The sequence below is a fragment of the Idiotropiscis lumnitzeri genome, chromosome 18, assembly GCF_059441095.1.
Source record: "Idiotropiscis lumnitzeri isolate Australia: NSW breed Sydney's pygmy pipehorse chromosome 18, RoL_Ilum_1.0, whole genome shotgun sequence".
NCBI lineage: Eukaryota > Metazoa > Chordata > Actinopteri > Syngnathiformes > Syngnathidae > Idiotropiscis > Idiotropiscis lumnitzeri.
Genome location: NC_142408.1, coordinates 15,781,024 through 15,800,595, shown reverse-complemented (window position 1 = coordinate 15,800,595; position 19,572 = coordinate 15,781,024). Strand labels below are relative to the sequence as shown.

Genomic DNA, 19,572 nt, shown 5'->3' with positions numbered 1-19,572 from the left:
CGAAGGCGTGTGTGTGGAGAGGGTCCACATGTTCAAGTTCCTGGGAGTAAAGATCTCTGATGACCTTTCTTGGACACACAACACCACAGCAGTGGTAAAGAAGGTCCACCAGCGTCTGCACTTCCTGAGAGTCCTCAGGAAATTCGACCTGGACAGGAAGCTGCTGCTGGCCATCTACCACTCGTCCATCGAGAGCCTGCTGACGTACTGTGTCTCCACCTGGTACACCGGCTGCACTGAGGCGGACAGAGTGAGGCTCCAGAGGACGGTCAAAACAGCGCAAGGATTATTGGCTGCCCTCTCCCCTCACTGTCGGACATCTACACTGCCCGGTGCCTCAACAGGGCTCTCAATATCATCAAAGACAATACCCACCCAAACTCACACCTGTTCGACCTAATGCCCTCTGGCAGGCGCTACAGGTGCATCAAATCAAGGACTAATAGACTGAGAAACAGTTTCTTTCCAAGAGCCATCTCCATTCAAAACTCTCACACACACACACGACCACCCTTACCTTGCAGAACAGCGACGTGATGTTTTTATATTTCCTATTCAGTATTATTTTCCATCGCACTAACTATTCTCTTATTTATCTAATTTATATATTTAACTGAATTATTGTTGTATTGCACTTGGAGAGGGGAGCTCTCTAATCTCGTTGCACACTTGAGTACAATGACAATAAAGGGATTTCTGATTCTGATTCTGATTTCTGATTCTGACACATCACAACATACCTTCTGTCTTTTAACCACTTTGAAAAGCTGATTTTCATGCCTGCATAATCTTTCTCGCTCTTTCTTTTATGGTTATGTGCACCTGAGCACTTTTTCTATTACTTCTCCATCTTCAGCATCATAAGATGTTTGAATTGTAAACACTTGCCGCTCGCATACTCACGGACGCGTGCACTGGACTGTCTGTGTGTGCGTGCTGCGCGCAGGAGGAGGGGCGGCGCTTATCAGTGACGTGCCTCTATTAGTATTAGTGATTTGATCCAACCATACCGGTGAACAACTACCTTTAATACCTAAAATGGACACTCAAAAATTATTTGCTTATGCCGCATACATACTTGTCACTGCAGAATAGCCATCTCTGCAGACTTCAGGTACAAGGTAAGCTTCTGGTCTCTGATCTAATCTTTGAATGGCTTCATGTCCAGTTCTATCATGAGGTTTTGCTTTGCTTGATCTTTCTCTTTTGCTTGAACAGTGTTAGTCACTTATTTCCTTTTTGATTTGTGATGTTCTTTGGCTTGGTACACTTTTCCACCTAATAGTTTTCCATTTGGTGCAAGCCGCCAAGCCGCTGTTATTTCAGCTCATAGGGTTTGGCTATTGTGTCATCCCATCCGCACTTTAGTTGGTAAAGTTCCTGCAAAATGTGCTTTGCAGTAAATGTGAAAGGAGCGAGGAACGTCATACGATTGTAGACTGAGGATCCAATAGGGCTGGGCGATATGACCTAAAATCAATATCGCGATAAATTAAGCAATTTTACCTCGATAACGATAAATGCACGATAAATTTCCGCCCGTGGACCAAAATCAAAATAAATGCAGGAAATGCATATTAACTGTTTTTATTGACCAACTGGTATACATTACTTTCAATGGAAAATAAAATTACAAAAATCAATTGTATAAACATTTCAAATAGCTTGCTTTGCATGACTTGAACAATGTCACAAAGAGCAGGAGAAAAGGAGTACCTCACGCAAAATCTTTTCTGCAAATAGATTACGCCAAGGTGCTGTAATGCCATGTGCAAAGGCCTAGATTTGTGTGAAGGTCTCTTGTAAACAATATAAATAATGCCATGTGCAAAGGAGCTAGTGTGGTCGGCAAATAAAATGCGGAAAAAGTCAATGCAAATAAACAAGTGTGCATCATCGGGAAAATGTGCCGTCTCGAGTACTCCAGTGCGCAGTCACCACTTGTCGTCTATGTAATGCACAGTCAGGCTCAAACAGGGATCCATGTTGCGACTTGACCAAGAGTCGGATGTAGATGCAAAATACTTGACATGTCTAAGCTCCCATCCCGATGTGTCCATATCGGGAAGTACGGTTTGCGACAAATATTTGCGTACCTCTTGTCGGCTACTTTCATGAGGCGTTTAAATCCTGCGCGCTCCACTGTAACTAGAAGAGCTCTATCATTAGCTATGTGCTAGGCTATCGCGTCCACCTCTCAGACATTCTCTCGTATGGTGTCGCCTCCGTTATGGGCTGTTGTCACTGGTCGAACCTTGCATCTCCCTTTGAACTTTCAGCACAGCATGGTTGTCTTGTGGGTGGTGAAAAAGAAAAGGTTGGACGCGCTGTTTTGGGTGCTTACGACGCACTTTGCAGTTCATGTTCTTTTGCTCAAACATCGTCTTTATGGAACCCAAAACATTCCCAAACGACAGATGTCGAATTTCTTTTCGGAACAAGCGCAACAGGAACAACTAACGTTACTTCGTCTTCAGCCGTGTCTGCCGCTTCTTGATTTGAATCGCTAGCTACGACCGCGTCTGTTTTCTTTTTTTTTGTTCAGCTGGGTGGAGTCACGTGACTTCAGCCGCTGTAGCCGTCTTAAAGGGGCATCAGACAGACAACACTTCTTTTTTTTTTTTTTTTTAAACACCGAATTTGCCGACATGGGCAAAATGATGTCGGTCAGTGTATTAAATTTCGGTAACGGTAAATTTTTCGGTTTATCGCCCAGCCCTAGGATACAATGGAAAGGATAGCTCTTCTGGTGGATGGTTCTGTCTGCATGGAGATACGAAACGCAAATAGTCATCTTCAATGCTCCATCCCACCCCAAGAGCTTGTTCAACAGGTCCTTTGTCCAGATCAAAATCCTATCCTTCTGTGGCACGTTCCTCTTCTGCTACGTGTCCCAACACCTTCTTACTGTTAGAGAGAGAGCTTCCCAGAGCTCGCCAATCAGAGGAACCACGCAAACCTGCAACTCCCTCAAGGTTAGCGTTAAAACGGCAGAACTATTACGGTCTGAATGTTCTTACTTCGATACTCCTAGAACATCAGGTCGTGTTGGAGGAACGGCAACTACTATATTTTCATGACCATAAGGCACACTTTAAAGTCCCCAAATTCCCCAAAACAGACGAGGCGCTCTGTACAGCGACGCACATTGCGTACAGACTGAGACCCATAGATCAACACACATGCTATTCACTCGAGCAACGGGCCTGATCCCTCATTGAGCATTTAGGAGTGCATGTTAGCACACCCTGCTGGTTAGAGTCTGAGAAAACTGTGTGCAGACTTGACTGTGACAACTAAATTCTTTGAATACCTCATTTGGTGATGGTTTCACACAATCAGTTTGAACAGACCAGTACATACGTGCGTGAGAAAGCTGGACAAAAGGGGAGCTGTCCACATTGTCGTAGTCTGTCTTATCATTCATGTTATTGCAAGCAAGAAACATCACAGGTTTAGAGAACAGACTGAAAAAAACACTGCCCAAAGAACACCACGCACATCTCTCTAACCAGCCATCTGATTGACTCAGGCTGATTGGCTCCCAGAATGCCTCAGTACTCTTTGTGTTATTTTTATTTCTGTTAGGGAGATGAATGGCCTGAGGGATGCATGTTTTGTGTTAATTGGATTTCTTTGTTTCATTGTTTGTTTGCATGCTCTTCAGTGATAGTTTTGTTTTTTATTTAAAACCGTGACTCTAAGGAGTGTGGTGTCTGGTGAAATGCCTCCCCTGACAATGGCTATGTTGACATGAGAGCTCTTATAGCATCAATGACAAAGATGCCTCTCATTGAATGAGAGCTAGCTTGCGCGAGCTTGCATGCGCGAGCTTGCATGCGCCTCATAGTGCAATGCGGCTCGTGTGTTAAATACAGAAATAGCATCCACAACTGACGCTGGCTCTTTAATACGGCGCGTCTTTTGGCTGTTTAAATACCGTATTTTTAAAAACAATTTTGAATGTAAACAGTTTATATTGGCCACATCGATCACCAGCTTTGAGGGCACGCACTTTGAAGTTGGCTTCCTGTCTGTACCTGCGGCTGCCGTCGCTTGCTTGTTGTCTGGTTTTTCAATGTGTCGCATTGTAAGATGTTTCAATGTGCAGATTTTGCAGGTGCATCTTTTTCTGCAGTCCTTGCTAATGTGACCTTTGTTCATGGAGCCAAGACTGATTCCATTTGTTTTGAAGAAGTCAACTTTCTTTTCCCTTTTTTCTAACCCAGTTCTTTGCAGTCGTCAATTGCCTGGTTGCTTTTACAGAACAGATATGTTTTTCTCGCTGCTATATCTGGGGCTTGGGCTTGAGCTTGAGCCGACTCCTCTGTTGCCAAAGCGGTGAAGCTGCTCTTGTATGAGATAGGTTTTATGTTGGGAGGGGAAGTCCTTTTCTTTTCGTCCTTCAGTTGTGGTATGTTAGTGTCTTGGATCGTCCCAAATGTCACATGCAGTTTTGTTTTCGTCGACCATGACGAAAATATTTTGTTAACGCCCCTTTTTTCACGACGTTAACGAGACGATAACGAGCTAAATGTGGCTCTTTGATGACGAAAACATGACACGACGAACTTGAATTTTTGTTGACGAGACAGGACGAAATTGTGACCATGTGTTCCATCAGACGCGTTCCAAATTTCTGACATCCCTTTAATTTAGCTTCTTCTCTTTCAAGGGCCTGTGCTTTTTTAAAACCTTCAGCTTGGACTAAAAGTGCAGCTCTTTCCGCTTCTGCGTTGCACCTGGTTGAGGATGAACGGCTGCTGCATTTGCTCTTATTTGCTCATCATTCCCACGGACACACGGGATTCAGGACTTTCTTTTTCACAATTTGACTGTATTTGTTGTCCATTAACTTTCTTTAGATGTTGTTGTTGTTATTGTTGTATAGAAGGAAATTCTGGACTTTGTTGTACCCACTGTTCTAATGTTGTTGCCTTTTGCAGCCATTGTTCTACTGTTATTCTAAATTCATGGAGCTGAGCAGCTTTGGGCAGGTACCTCATCTCTCTCCTCCTCTAAGCGCAATTCATTTTTGAGTGGCTGTAAATTCACCACTTATTTTATTAAAGTTGCTCTATGATTGTGAGATTAATTCAATGTTGCATCATGGCCTCAATGTAAATCATCTTTGATGTTAAGTGACTATATTTAGCGGATCTCTGTTTCGTCCCTCTATTTTATTCTTCAGAGCCTTTTCAGTTAGTTTGGATTCTCTCATCCTATGTTCAACTGGTTTGGGGGTCTCTTTCTCAGATTCTGATGGTTTATTTTTATCACCAGCCATTTTTTTTGTCGGTATAATTAGAACCAAATTGTTCCATTTCAACTGCAAGGCATTTTACGATACTAATTTGGGTTGGCAAATTATTAACATAATCAATTCCAGCAGTTTGGTCGACATCGCAATTTTTATCATTTGTGCAGGACATCATGTTCACTTAACGAAAATGCAGAAACCCAATCGTATATATATATATATATATATATATATATATATATATATATATATATATATATATAGCAGAGAAGGCCTACAAGACCTTAACCACCCACTCTGTGTGTTGTTGATGGTATGGCAGGCTCACAGGTTTTTCACTGATTGACAAGCGCGTAGCAGGTGTGTTTAAATGGATGTATAACAGGGAAGTCGGGGCTTTTTTGCTATGCACATAGACGGGGTGATCCTATAGTTTCTCATTTTTCAAGCATATCCATTTGTGATTGTGAATCATTTTTTGGGAGTTTGTGTGAATCACAATCAACAGCCTCTGGAATTTTCTATCAATAACCATTTGACTGATTGCTGGAAAGTGTGTCCGAAAACTTTTTTAGTCAAGAGTGCTTTTGAACAAAAACAGTGATGTATTATTGTGTTTGTGATATTTCCTCTCATGCAAACAGTTGAAACACCCTTCCTTTGTTCTGTGACAAGAAATTTGATGTTGCTCATGGGTGTGAATACTTTGTGTATTTGTTCTTCCAGCATTTATGTGTGAATATTGTTTATCTGAATGAATATCAGTATGGAAGTGGATGCTAATTTCCTGTTAGTATGTCATTGGGATTTTACATTGACTTTACTATTCGCACTGGCGATGTTTTAAAAATCAAGCATGTCATGTATTTAAATATGCAATGTCTGTAATTGTTTTTGTTATGACTAATTACTTTTCTACCACATAGTTTCATCTGTCTGGTCTAGCAGTCTTATCTGGTCCCTTGTGAACCACCTCCTTAGCCTCTTATTTATGTAGCCATAGAAAATAAAAGAACTGGTGGAAGTTTGGGACCCAGACAAGGGCCATTGTTGAAACTGGTATTTATCACAGCATTTTTTAAAAAGTCTACTTTATTTTTACTTATTCTATTCATGGTATTTTTTTCACTGATTGTTTTGGCTGTTTGTATACTAAAAACCAAAAAATATATATTTAAAAAAAACAAAAAGGCAGCTTGCTTTGAGTGGTTTAACAAGTAGTCAACAGTATATGTTACAGCTTCAGCTGTTGTGAAATGTGCTCTATAAATAAAGCTCTATTGTATTGTATTGTATTGTATCGTATGTGGTCTGACCTTTTACTAATATGTCTTTTTTTTCTCAGACAACTGACTCTTTCTTGTTTTGTTGTGTAGAAGAACAGGCATTCAGGAAGAGGAGACTCTGTATCAAGTTTATTCCACGAGACTCAACAGAGGCAGCCATCTGTGATATTCGTATCCTGGGAAGATCAAAGCAGGCTCCCCCACAATACACCTTTATTGGGTTTGTCTCTGTGTTTTATTGTAATTGTACTCATTACACACACAATTGTCCCCGCAAAAATTACCATATTTTCACGACCACAGGGCGCACTGCATTAAAGGTCAGTCTCAGTTGCATGTGCTTTTTCTATATTAAGCACTTGCAAAGGGTACCCCGTATTATTGGGCACAGGTATGTCAAGACATGCTCCAGGGCTAAAACAATAGCTAGCTTGCTTGCATGTGTTTTGATGTTTTAAAGTTTTCACATCTTTAGCAGTCCTACAGGTACGAGGAAAGCTTTTGTGACAACCAGCAGTGAGTTAGTAACATTGCCATTAATAGTACATTATCACACAATGTCGGCGGGGGATGTCACTATTAATCACACTCCTTACAGTCACGGGTTTAAATCAAATCACCCAACATCAACTGAAGTAGTGATGGCAAAATGAAACCCCATAAAGCAGTCGCGTCTGCAGGGAATTAATTCACACACACATAGGGGCTTCAAGATGATTCATTTCCTCGACTACGCCGTCATGTGGGCAGAAAAATGTATAACATGCTCGGTGCATGCAATAAAATGGTGGGCTGTAAATCATGCTCTGAATACAAAAAAAATATATTTTTGAAGAGTGTTTTAACATGAATTGTTCTGTGTTGCTTTGTCCATGTTTGTGCTTATGCAATAAGTGAAAATGTGAAATAGGGAGGTAAAATAAAGTGCGTATTCATTGTGTGACGGAGTGGCCCCGTCAGGTGCTGCAGGGAGACGCTGCCTCCAACCCAACATTCGCGCATATCCACACACGCACACGCACACACATACACACGTACCATAAAGCCGTTTTCCGTTGAGATCGTCAACCCTGCCTGTGCTCATAGAGGTTGTCGGTCAAACCAACTTTCTTTCCATTGTCCTCGTGGTCTACAAACATTTCTCCGGTGTCCGCCTGTCATTCGTGGCACGCCACCGTCAAACCGAGCGCCGCAGTTACTTCCAGGTATTGTAGCGTCATGCGTGGGACGTCTGCGGGTGACGTCATTGGCACGTCTCGGCGAAGTACCGCGTTTCAAGTTAAGTATGTTTTTGTTGTTGTTTTGGGCAGTCTAAAGGAGCAGGATTATGGCTGGTTGAATGATTATATTTTTCTACAATTATGAATATTATTAGTGATGATAAACTGTGTTCTGAAGAAGAGAACAATCATGTTTTGCGTTTATTGGCTTAGGGGAGGGGCCTAGGGTTTTAAAAGGCGGACATCCGATGTCTTTGTTTTTCTTCGTGTGAGCCTGTGTGCTGGCTACAGAGAGGAGCAACGAATGGTATGTACGGAGCATTATTTTGGACTGATATATGCAATAAAATTGGAAGAACTCTACACCCTTCGGCTTGGCCATAGTTTTACTTGAGAGCTGTTTTTGAACCCCATCACAATTGTTATTTAAAAACAATATTATTTTGAACTACACTCAAACCTAGAGAATTATTTACTGAATCAGTCACGTGGTACACCCGCTTCGCGGGGCTTCAAACGTCGCCAGGTACGTCATCAACACGCGTATCGACTTGCCGTTCATGAACCACTCATCCACATTAACCGACACCCGCTTCAGGGATTCGACCTGAGAACCACATCACTACTGAACAGCATACTAGCAAACAATAAAACAACCAAAACAAGGAACACAAGGAATACAACTAACACATTTATCTCTCATGCCATTCATATCCCAAAAAGTAATGAAATTAACACAAAACATGTATCTAATTCTAAAAAAAAAAAAAAAGTGCTCCAAAGCATTCTGATAGTGCTTCAGGCTCAGCCAATCAGATGGCCTGTTAGAGAGATGTCGCGAGTGGTGTGCTCTGGGTAGCAATTTTTTTTTTTTTTTTTTAATAGTCTGTCGTGTAATAGTTAATCTTACCTCTGATGTTTCTTGCTTGCAATAACATGATTGATAAGACAGACTTCGACATTGTGGACAGCCGGCCTTTTATCCAACTTGCTCCCACACGTACTTACTGCTCTGTTGTCAACTGACTTAAACCATGACCAACAGGAGTGGTCACTCAACTCAACTCTGCAGCGTTATGTAGACTCAGACTCTTCCTACCTAATTTCAGCCATTTATATCTAGTATGTTGGTTGTTCTAGGTGAGGGTAGAAATGTAAATTGACTGCTAAGTCAAGAGCTTCACCTTCCGGCTCGGCTCCCTATTCACTACAGCGGACCGATATAGTCTGCAAACGCTGCTCTGATCTGCCTGTTTATGTCCTGCTCCAGCTTCCCATTTATTGTGAACAAGACCCCAAAATACTCTTCCCAGACCGGGAGAGTAAACTCCACTTCAACCTGTTCTGACTGAAGACTGTGCTCTCAGATTTGGAGTTGCTAAATTTCATCCCCACCGCTTCACACTTGAATGTGAAATGCTCCCTTGAGAGTTGAAGATTGCGGCTAAGAAGAAGCCAAGAGCTCCACATCATCTGGAAAAAAGATACTGTGACCACCAAACCAGACGCCCTCAACCTGCATATTTCTCCGCGTTTGAAAGAATTGCGATGGGTTTACAGTGGCCACGTGATATTTGGCCAATCTAAAATGCATGGAAAAGCACAGGAAGTAATTGTGGCCTTGCCCCTTGAAGAAAGTTTATGCTATGACACCGTCAATGCCATTTTGCATGCGTACCAATTAGTGCCTGAGGCATACAGACAAAAATTTCGAAATCATAGAAAAGCCCCAAACCGCACTTAAATTTGTTCGGGAGAAGGGAACTCTTTTTGATAAATGGTGTGCATCTGCCCAAGCTGTAACATTTTTCACTGTTCGGGAACTCAAGTTGTTGGAGGACTTTAAGAGAAATCTCCCAGAACATGTTGTTTACCTAAATGAGCAAAAAGTGAACAATCTTTCTGGAGATGATGTTTTAGCAGATGAATTTGTATTAACCCACAGTAATGTCTTTACCAAGCTATGAGCACTTCTCATCCTAAGCTCACAAACAAAGACTGAGAGTGTTTTTACTGCCATAAAACTGGATATAATCATCTCAGTCTGCCCCATGCTAAAACGAAAATCCGATCGGTCTTTATCCCAAACCAAAGATGTTGGTTTAATTACATCCAACACCGTTAGTTTAAACCCCAAAGCCAAACAAATACTTGACCCATGTTTTAAGCCATTTGTTTTTCAGGGAGTTGTCTCTCTTTTCGGGGACGCCTCTAATCAGCGCCCTATTCACGTTCTCAGAGACATTGGTGCCTCTCAATCAGTAATTTTGGCTAGTGCACTACCATTTTCTGATACATCTTATTGTGGAGATGGATCGGAACTTCGAGGAGATGGGAGATAGCCCTCGGCCTGTTCATCAAGTATATGTAAAATCAAAACTTGTTACTGGACTTTTCCCTGTTGCAGTTTGCGCTGAGTTGCCAATAGAGGGTGTGCAAATGCTAATAGAAAATTACATCGCAGGGGGTAAAGTAACTCCTTCCTTGGAGGTGGTAGACAGTCCTCAAAGTGACAAAAATATTTCAGAGCTATATCCTATATGTGCCATTACGCGTGCTCAGTCGCATAAAAACACAGATATTGATCTGTGTGACAGCATTTTTGTGTCTGCCCTTTCAGAACCCATGGAAGTAACAGGTGAACCCGAAATTGAGACTAACTCAACCCCGAAACCACCTGAAAAACCCAAAGAAACCAAAATCGCTTCTGTAACTCCGACAGACAGTCTGGAGCTGCTGTGTTCCTGTGACCACCTATGTGCAGAGCAGACAGTGGATCCAAGCTTGCGCACCTTGTTTAAAAGTGTTGTGAGTAGCAACCAAATTGACAACGCACGCACGGGTTAATTCTTTGACCAAAAAGTATTAATGCGAAAATGGTCTAAACCCACTGATTCAAATTTACTTACAGTTTATCAGGTAGTAGTACCAAGAAAGTATCGACCGCACATTTTAGCTTTGGCGCATGAAAGCCAGTGGTCGGGACACTTAGGAGTCACTAAAACATACCAGCTCATTCTCAAACAATTCTTTTGGCCTGGTTTGAAACAGGATGTAGCCGCACACTGTCGCACATGCCACACATGCCAATTAGTTGGGAAACCAAATAAATTAATTCCACCATCAAAGGCACTAAAGGAGAAAATGTTAACACCGTCTTCTGTTTCACAGAACGTTCGTGATTATGTTTGCACCTTTTGCGAGCGTCTTCGAGAAGCAAACAAATACTGCCATACTGCACTTGCCAGTGCAAAAATGAAGCGTCGCTATGTCAAAAAGGCCGTGAGGCGTGACTTAGGATTCTGTGATAAAGTGCTTGTTTTGCCTCCTGTTCCTGGTAGCGCATTATCGGCCACGTTTTCTGGTCCATATGAAAAAAACAAGAATTCAGTGGCACAGACTAAGCAATGAACACGTGTTAGAAAGCGTAAAACGCACGTTTGCCATATTTGCCGGTGCTGGTTGAGTCCTGATGCAGGAGGATGAGAGTGGGGTAGATCATCCTATTATTTTCACGAAAATTCAGTAGATGCCACCTACATTATTCACCCATTGCGAAAGAAATGTTGTGACTGTTGCTTGCTCTCCAACACTTTGAGGTGTACAATGGGTCCAGCTGTCTGCCTGTCATAATTTTTACCAATCATAACCCTCTTGTATTTCTTTCACAAATGTACAACCATAACTAACGTCTCATGAGGTGGGCGCTGATAGTGCAGAATTTTAATTTAGAAATTTTCCACAAGAAGGGGTTAGAGAATATTATTGCGGATGCCCTGTCCAGAGTATAATTAGGACCTTAACTTTGTTTTGTATTTTGAGTACATTGTACTTGATACAAATTTTTGTTTTGTATTTTAAGGGGGGGGGGTGTTACGGCCTTTGGCTAGGGCCCACCTACAAGGCCATGCCCCTTGTTTCTGTGTTGACTATTGCACCTTTTTCACCTTTTGTACCTAAAGTAAATTGACTAGTTTCCTGTTCGTTCCTCGTTGGTGGACTGCTTTCCCGTTCGTTCCTCGTTGGTGGACTGCTTTCCCGCTCGTTCCTCGTTGGTGGACTGGTTTCCCACTCGTTCCCAATGGACAGCCCTATCAACGAGCGCCACCTGTTGCAGCTGGGACCAATAAAAGGACCTCGGTTCTGCTGCTCAAGGCGGCTGGGACATAGCAGTGCAGTTTGCCTTGCTTGCGTGATTTGTGTCTCTTGCGTTGTGTGGACTTTTGAATTTTGAGACTGTTGGAATTTAGCTTTATATCAATGTTAGAATTTAACTTTAACCCAATGTAAACTCAAATTAGTAATCTGACTCCAATTCGCGACCTTACCCAACTCTCACTCATCCAACAATATTCGCGCTCGTTCTGCAATAGAAAGATATCAGGAAGCCGGCATTTTCACGCACAAGTGGGTTTATTCCCAATACACAGACTTTCTACATGGCACCTGGGTCTCGGGTCCCTCTCAATACAACTCTACACCTCTCTTGCCACCAGCGAATGTACTACCCGAGTTGCCCAGTAATGATTCATCCTATACAATATGCAAATGGCACAGAGACAAAGGCATCCTGGCATGATTCTATTGGCTATGTGTATCCTGCAGTTAACTTTAGCTTGCTCTTATTGGTCTTTCTTCAAGTGGTGGTTCCTCCTGCTTGTGGTTGAAGGGTCCAGTTTCTTGTCGACCCCTTCCCGCTCGAGGTGTCTGTCTGCGCCAGGCACCAACCTAAAACCTCCCAAACCTTCACATTCTTTCACTTTCTTTGTTCAGCTTCACCAGCCACACACTCAGCATTCCACAGAATAACAGTGACACAAGATGCAGGACATCGAATAAAACTAGCCAGGTTTAAACTCTTCCACTCCTTTATTCCCTCTCATGACCTCAGACAACTGAGGTCATCACTCGAACCCCTTATTTTATTGTTAAACACGAGCTAAAACTCAAACAATGAAAAATTAGTAACAACTTACAAATCAATAGAATGTGAGGTAAAGCTCAATAGAAAGTTAGTAAAAGACTAAAAATCAATAAAAAATTAGTAAAAATTAAAAATGAATAGAAAATTAGTAAAAAATTAAAAATTAGGAGAAAATCTTTCCAAATCAATTGGGTGATCGAATAATTTCACGTATACACCAACCTCGGGGTCTTGGTCACAAATATTACAAAACAATATCACCTGTGTGTCTGTCAACCTATCCGAGCTGTCCTCCCGTTCCTCGTACATGACCGTCTGGTTGCAGTGGTACTGTAACGTCACAATTTTTTGTCTCAAAAACAGTCTCATACTGTTAAAGAAATGTAAGTTTTGTCTTTCTCATCTGTATGTTTTGTCTGTTTAGTTTTGTCATTTTATCAAATTTCAAACTATAACTATGCTTACAGGTGCGGTAAATTTTGTTAATATCCAATTCTCCCATTTTGCATATGCATTCTTATCTTGCTGGCCTCTGGCTGAACCTTTCAGCCTCCTTTGGGTGCCAGGTACGGCCCCATCGCAGATGTGACTCCCCAACGCCAGATCCCTTTTCTGTAAACACCTTCCCCGGGGCGTTGATGACCCCTGACCGCTCGTAGATAACGCCGAGGCCCGATGCCTCTTAAGGCTGTAACTTATGCATTCGGGAGGTCCAACACAAGGCTTAGTATTTCTAACGCAACAATATCGTCATGGCCATCAAATAAGTTGTACATGTTAAACCTTGTGAAAATACACTTCACAGGTCAAATGAAGTTCAAAGTGAACATGCTCCCTTTTGCTGTTAGAATAAGCAGAAGTATGAACAAAAGGTGTTTTGTAAGCTGAAACCGTTAGAATAGGCAGGAAGAGTGTGGGCGAGTGGGATGGAGCCAAATGTCAAGTCCTCCACCCTGTATGAACTGCACATTCAAACCGCTCATGCTATGATGCAAACAAAAACCATGCGGGGAGCAGGAAGCTCCAGCCTCGCCTCTGACTGCAGAGGGCTGCTCCGCGCGTGACGACAGACAATCTTGACTGGTTGATTCATTTGTTCAGGCTTGTTTTGATAGAAACATCCTTAACACATACATTAGAAGCAAACATACTAAAAGCGTAGAAAGCAAGCCTATCATCCAGAAATAATAAGCAACAGGACTGCCGTGTCCATTTTTATGTTTGATTTGTATGTGTTTCAATTGGTCAGTATCTCCCCCTCTCTTGACCTGCCCGTCCGGGCAGTCAACCATCAGGCTCAACATAGCGGGGAAAGAACTCCGGTGCGGGTCAAAGTTGTGAGTAATGGAACCACTTCCGACCTCTCGTGTGTAATTGCACCGTACTTTCATCTGATAAATGCTTTTGTGTAATTAATGTTTAAGATATTTTGTAAATATAAACCTGCTCAATTAAATAATTGACCTTCTATCCTGTAAGTATTTAAAAGCAATGCCAGCAATCGTTACACAATCCTTCCAAAAACGCATGCCAACTTAATCGCAACAATACCATAATTAATTGTATTCAATCACCTCTCCCAACTTGATTGTGAAGCTTGTATCAGTCACTTGAATAATATAATGTGCTTAACGTAAACCCACCAAATATTATATCTATTTCAATTCCTAGACCGTTGAATAAAATCTAAACCGTGGCATCCATACAGGCATTGCATTCAGAAACAATTCTCCAACGTATAAATTTAGTTTTACCGATAATCACCACAAGCAGTGTTGGTTCGCAATAATGTCCTAATGATATCCAGCTAATATGGCACAACACTAGAATCTGGCTTCGCAACATGGGCAAATCATTACCAAATTAAATAAAATTTAGTTCACTGAGTTCCAATATCTAACTGTGTTCCGAGATTACAAATTAAGCCTCGAGCTAACGCTCCAATTTTGACTGTTAATTGACAAATTTTAAAGCAACCCAAATGAAATAGTAACCATTTATGCTTAAAATAAAAAATCCCAAAACTATAATAACGCAGATACCGAATTAAACCTCTTTTTATTTTTTATTTTTTACGGGAAGAAAAGGTGCTCTACAAGACATAGACAGCTCCAAGACCGCTGCAGTCTTCACCTCCTATTGTCTCATGATTGGCTCAATCCACCTACAGGCTGTGCCCACACTGATTCTGTCAACTGGGGGAGGGGGTAGAGACAGTAAAAACAATCGCGGAGCTGTGGAGCCGAGCCCCAAATCAGTCGGGCCCTGGGTCCACAACACCTCTAGCATAGACACACACAGAACTACCAGTTCCGAGCGACCCTTCCCTGGAAATTTTGAAATTTAGTAATGTTCCCAAAACCAAAGAATTTGTAGTCGGTGCTGAAATATGATCTCCCGATTGTGATGCGGAGTATTCAACAACTATGGGGTCTAGATCTCTAGTATGATGACGCGCATCAATATTCAATGCGATTTGTGGCTCGGCGAAAGTAAACAATTCATACCATTTCCGCTGCTCAGGGACAAGGCACGCGTGCGAGGCAACGCCGGTAGACATAACAAATATATAATTCTAACGCAAGATGCACTCATGACTAAATTTGGATGAGTGCATTTTTGATAAACCAAATCATGTTTGTGATCACATGTACAATGTGATATGTCAATTGGTGAATTGAAAGGGTGGCGGTTGCTAAACCACTCAGACCAGAGCAGGAACAGGGCATACCCACCGCGGGAGGATGGGAACCAGGTTTCAGAGCTGCCCTCAAATGTTTCAGTTCAGTTTAGCCACTGGGAAGGAAGAGAGCACGACATATGCTCCCTCCGTGGGATGTGCACAGTCAAGTTCAGTCCCATCCGGGAATGCCACTCGAATTCCAGTGTTCGTTCAGTCAATGGCAGTGACTCAGGCAATCTTGAGAGTCCACATGGCTCAGTGGGGGTTGCGGAAGGAGCTCATAGCTCGCCCCAACATCCAGCACCATCGAAAACTTGTCCATCCACTGTCCCCGGAATGCTAGGACCTGCTAGTCCTCGAACGCTGAAGCTCCGCGGCCCCCTGTCATGGAATGGGGTACGAGCGGGTTTGTGTCAAGTGCGTTGGGAGTGGGTAACGGTGGCTGGTGCCCCCTGCGCTGGTGGAACTCTTTGTGACAGATATGGCACCGGAGGATGGCACATTCCAGAAAGTGGCTCGGCATGGACAGCTCATCACCCAGTGACCCCACACCCCGCAGCCAGAGCACACCCCACTCACAATCCCTGTCCATAACCACCCGTACCTCTGTTACCGCGGCCCCGACCTCGTTGACCGGCCTGCTTTGGACGCCAGTCTGCTGCGGCGCTGCGTCACCCGAACCTTGCTCAGAAGCAGCAGAACTGGAAGGAGCAGGTCCAATGGGAGCCGCGTGCGTCGGTGGCTGCCTTAGCTGATTCCTCTTTTTTAATATTTTTATCTCTCTTGGCCTCCTCAACCTGCAAGTACAACAATTTTTAGTCACGCTCCTTAATCCAATCCCATATTTTCCTTTTCTGATGTCGTGCAAAATTAGGTACAAAATGTGTTCTACTTAGGCCGATTAGCATTTTTTCATTGATGGACTATTTCGCCTGATGTCTGCCACTGGAAGGTGCACGCCCTTGTGGACGGCCAACTGGAACAGCTGTGTAATGTCGACATTATTGGATGGGTCACTGCCGGAAGTCTCACTCCATTCACGTCTCGCCCTGGCCACATAGACCAGGCCTGTCTCCCCCTTCCCCACCTGAAAGACACAGCAACATCGACCCCAACGGGCCAGAAATATCTGATGCACGGCACGGCCAATCTCACCTGAGGTGTCCCCATTTAGCTGGTGACCATCATGCTGGTCAGCAGATCTGGCCTCGGCCTCAAGTGAGGACAGTTCCTCTTAAATAAATTTTGTCCCGCTTGTAACTCTGTATAAACCTCTCTTAGTCTGGTGTCTCCTTTGTAGGAGATTTCAACCAACGTGACCTTTTTACAACGTGTCGAATAAACCAATGTTGACCTTTCTGCTATCTTCACAGCTGTGAGAGCTGTTACTAACACTTCCTTCCCCCTTGGGTAATTATGAATGTCTTATCTTCAAACTTCTTACACGCACCCAGTATCCTGGCTTCACTAATTTAGTGCCCTGCTGGGAGACAGAAAGATCCTTATCACTCTAAATTTGCGCCTGTCTTTTGTTTTCCTAACACTTTTCACATATGGTCAGCTAAAGTTGCTTCAACATCTATTTCCCATTTGTTCTTAAATTTGAGGTATTCTATAAGTTCTTCCAAACAGTGTTTTACAATGTCTTAGTCCTAAATACAATGAAATACGATACAATGGAAAATATCAGAATAACATTGCATACATCCAACATAAGACAGCTGCTTGTAACCACTTCAGGGTCATTTTTGTCTGAAATATCTCCTCTACAACGAACCTACCCTTGCGTTAAGTGAGTAATTTTCATAAAAACAGTGCCACTAATTTGACATTAACTTCAAATATCACTGCTGTGGTGCTGTATTATATGAAAAAGTCTGAACACTCCAAGAAAAGTTTGCCCTATCCTTGACTGGGCGTGTCTTATCTAGTCGCGCATTCAATGTGAATAATAATAACTCCTGTGGAGCACATGAACAGGCTAAAGCAACAACTATATTTTAATCTGTTCCGTGGACCCTAAATTAGAATATTTTATATCTCCCTCCTTGTTGAGGAGATCCTCCGGGATGGGCGTGGTGAGGTGCTATGTGAAGCGGCGTTCTCCGGCCTTCTGGTCACACAGGTCACATGTCACTTCAAACCTGTGGAGAGAGCTGGAGGAGTAGCAATTGCCAGTGAGAAGGGCCAAATTACCTCCATCCTGAAACTTTCAGTTTTGCATAAATTTTGTGTAATAACGTCAATCAACCATTCACTTGATGTTTGAATTTAATTACTCCAATCTTTCTCCAATAACACTTTGAAAATCAATACTTGGGAGTGCAATAGGGATTCAGGTTGATCAGGCCTGTCCGCCCATTGCATCCCTAGTACTGTAAGGGCTTGCTGGTGTCCTCAATCAATTTTCTGTTTTTTTCCTGAGGCCCGTCCCTTAAACATTCACTCAAACCACATATGCATACAAACACTTTTTCTTTCACACTTTCATTCACCAAAAGATACTTTCCAATTCCACACAGAGACCCCTCCCTTGGCGCGTCCGCCTTGATTCCACTGAGATTTGTGCTGGCAGTTCCTTAATTTTGCCTCAATTTAGCCAGCGTATGCCAAAATTTACAACTGTGGGTCTCTTGCTTTTCGCATTCACTCTCCGTGATGTCGTTTCTCCTCTCCTGGACGTAGCTGACGAAACTGCACCTGTGACATCAAACAGCTCATAGATGCGGATGTTAGCAGTCTGGTATTTATGGAATGCTGTCATGTCCTTTAAAATTGTCATGTCAGCGTTCGCGTCGTACAGTCAAAAAACATCTGTCTTCCACCTTTGTCACATTTAATACACATCAGTTAATAAATCATCTACAAATATATTTAGTCCCACTTTATATTTGGTAAACCAATCTCCAATGGCTAGATATTCCCCGTTCCAAAGATTTTCTTTCAACATGTTCATAGAATACTTCACTTAAAACTTATCCCAAAACCATAATCCCTTTTGCTTAAAAATTAAAATTTTAATAAGATTGTCGCCGCCCTGCTGTTCCTCAGGCATCCCCTGCATGTTTCAGTGTTTAACTTGTGTTCTAATTCCCTGCTAATTTGTATTTATTGTTAGGTTGAATACATATATTTTATCCCGTACCTTACTACACTAGCACTGCAAAAGAATTGCTCCACAGTGCGACCCATGCTCGACCACATGAGAAGACCTCAAGGAGAGGCAGATGCCTGAAGATTAGATCAACGTCTGCAACATCGAGGGGGGGTGCCGAGACACACCTCTGAAACAAAAGGACTGTGACCTTCTTTCGAGAGCACCAAAAGGCATATCTTCCTTTTCAATCAGTTAACGACTGCCATTGATGCCTTTTTTTCCTCTTGTGTCTGAAATGTTTACATGTTCCTGCTGGTGCTCCCCCCCCGGGGCCAGCATGGGCGTCTCCACACTCCCCTGCTGTTCTCCGCGCCCCCTCTCTCTCATTATTCACAGCCTGTTCGATCAATTGTATGGTCGCTGGTGCCATCCGTGAATGTTATCTTTTGCATCTCAAACCATTCTGCCCCCCCAAGGTGACTACGGGGCCATTAATGGCGCCGTCGGATCGGGCGGCGGCTCAAACACATACTGTTGCAAGTCTGGCAACTGTGGATGAATGCCTCTCAGACATTCCGTCTTTTCTTCCACTTTTTCAATCACTTCATCCTCTTTCTCTGACTTCCTCCCCCTACTTGGGAACGAGCATCTAACTTCAAAGAGCTGTTAACTCTTTGTTACAGCACACTCATGATTTTACGATTACACCTATACCCATTGCCTTCTGTAAAATCTTCCTCACTCTTATTTTATTTAATTTTTTTCCAAATTCACTGTAGCCTTACCAAAGCCACTCACAACGATCAAGGTATCAAATCACAAACTACAAAGTCCGGAACCACCTATGCTCTTGCAAAGGTTTCTCATGCTCTCAAAAGCTTCATTCAATCAAGATTTCATAACACCAATCTTTTCTTTTTCTTTGTGTCATTTCCATCTGTGCATTTCATTCCAGTTACTAATTACAGTTACCTTAATAGAAAGACCATCAACTCAAGTATGAAACATAAAATATTTATTTCTTCAATTCCTCCTGACAGCAGACCCTAATTCTTATCCTTTTCATTGTTTCTTTTCCTCCTCGCCGACCGGCGAACCTGAC

General features: G+C 42.6%; 1 protein-coding gene across 6 annotated transcripts in view; it reads left to right on the top strand.

Annotated features, from left to right (window-relative positions):
* Positions 1 to 19,572, top strand: part of mvb12ba (multivesicular body subunit 12Ba) — a 98,183-nt gene that overhangs the window by 27,976 nt on the left and 50,635 nt on the right. For all 6 annotated transcript variants that reach the window (XM_088280592.1, XM_088280590.1, XM_088280588.1 and 3 more), the window contains one exon: positions 6,637 to 6,766. In XM_088280592.1, coding sequence (XP_088136718.1) covers positions 6,637 to 6,766 — 130 coding nt within the window. The remainder of the gene's footprint in view (positions 1 to 6,636; positions 6,767 to 19,572) is intronic.